Consider the following 1,630-nt stretch of genomic DNA (forward strand, 5'->3'; position numbering starts at 1 on the left):
AAAAAAAAAAAAAGAAAAGAAACACCACGATCAGCTGAGCATGGCGACATATCTATAGTTCCTGCACTCTGAGAAGTTGAGGGGGGAGATTTGAGCCCACCCTGGGCAACTTAGTGAGACCCTGTCTCAGACTTTTTTCAATTAGTAGTAATCACACCTCAGATAAACTTCACTGACTGGGATACTGCCACTGTGCCCAGCTCAAACTTTTTAAAAAGAGATCTGGGTAGACAGGTCAGTGTAAGAGCTCTCAGGGTTGAATCCCCAGTACCACCTCTCACACACACATAAGCCGGGTGCAGGGGCACACACTTATAATCTTGGTTACTTGGGAGGCTGATGCAGGAAGATTCTAGTGTAGCCTGGGCAACTTAAACTGTCTCAAAATAAAAAAGAGGGGGGCTGGGGATGCAGCTCACTGGTAGATCATTTGTAGAGTATGCATAAGGCTCTGATTCAGGACTGCAAAACAGAAAAAAACAAAACAAAACAAAACAAAAAAACCCCACAAATAACAGAAGTACCAGCCAAACAGGGCGGGGCATGGATGTGATCCCAGCCCTTGGAGGCTGAGGCAGGAGGATCATGAGTTTGAGGCCAGCCTGGGCTACACAGGGAGGCTTTGACTGAAAAAATAAATCCCAGGGGCTGGGGATTTAGCTCAGCAGCACAGTGCCTGCCTGGCAAACGCGAGGCCGTGAGTTCGATTCCCGGTACCAGAGAAAACCCGGTACCAGAAAAAAAAAAAAAAAAAAAGAGCCAAAAAAAAAAAATCCCATTGGTTGACTTCTCTATTTGTACTTACAGGGTCTTGTTTTGCAGTGTCAGCCATGTATGTGCAAGCCCACCCCCATTAGGCTGTAGACTACATGTACATGGCTGGTGTCATCCCAGTACTCAGGGGGCTGAGGCAGGAGGATCTCTGCAATGAGGCCAGCCTGACTGGGGCCAGTCACTGTTTCCGTGCAGCGTGTGTACCTTGAATCTAGAAATCACATAATGCTTGTTGCCCCAGAACTCTGTGTTTCCATGTACGACCTTTAACCCTGACACATACCTGACAACATGTGCTGGAAATACACGGTTATTCACATTAACATGCCCCCTCCGACACCCGGGAGTTAATCACCTGCGGACACAGATGGGGCACAGCAGGTTGTCCTCCAGGTGGGGCGGCGGGAAGGTGCCGGCAGGCAACAGAAACAGGGCACTCACGCGCCCCTTCTTCTCGGGCACCCAGGCCTGTCCCGCGTGGAACTGCAGCCGCACCCAGCCGGGGCTGTCCGCACGGAGACTGCGGCCGTGCACCACGCACCACTTGTCACCTGGAAAAGGACAGAAGCTCAGGACGAACTCCCAGGACCGACCGACCGTCGTCCGGCCCAAGATCACCCAGGCTGGTCCCTGTTCCCCCACGCCCTGCTGCCCTTTGGGGAAAGTGAACAAACAGTTCCGGCTAAAACTGAAAAGGCCGCAGGGCCGGGGAGCTTATGGCAGGGCCCAGTGCTTGCCTAGCGGCGTGAGCGCCCAAAGAGCTCCGCACACAGCACCACAGAACCCAAGCAAAGCACAAGCAACAACCGCGCATGTTCAGATGCCTTCAGGCAGCGGGCTCCAGGGTCCCAGCTCC

General features: G+C 52.7%; 1 protein-coding gene across 1 annotated transcript in view; it reads right to left on the reverse strand.

Annotated features, from left to right (window-relative positions):
- The window catches only part of LOC102017797, a 19,669-nt gene that overhangs the window by 9,724 nt on the left and 8,315 nt on the right, over window positions 1–1,630 (reverse strand). Inside the window, exons 6-7 of the mRNA XM_013515052.1 lie at window positions 1,130–1,325; window positions 1,058–1,070 (exon numbers count right to left, since the gene is read on the reverse strand). Of these exons, the coding sequence (XP_013370506.1) occupies window positions 1,058–1,070; window positions 1,130–1,325 (209 nt within the window). The remainder of the gene's footprint in view (window positions 1–1,057; window positions 1,071–1,129; window positions 1,326–1,630) is intronic.

The sequence above is a fragment of the Chinchilla lanigera genome, unplaced genomic scaffold (assembly GCF_000276665.1).
Source record: "Chinchilla lanigera isolate Chin_1 unplaced genomic scaffold, ChiLan1.0 scaffold00026, whole genome shotgun sequence".
Taxonomy (NCBI): Eukaryota; Metazoa; Chordata; class Mammalia; order Rodentia; family Chinchillidae; genus Chinchilla; species Chinchilla lanigera.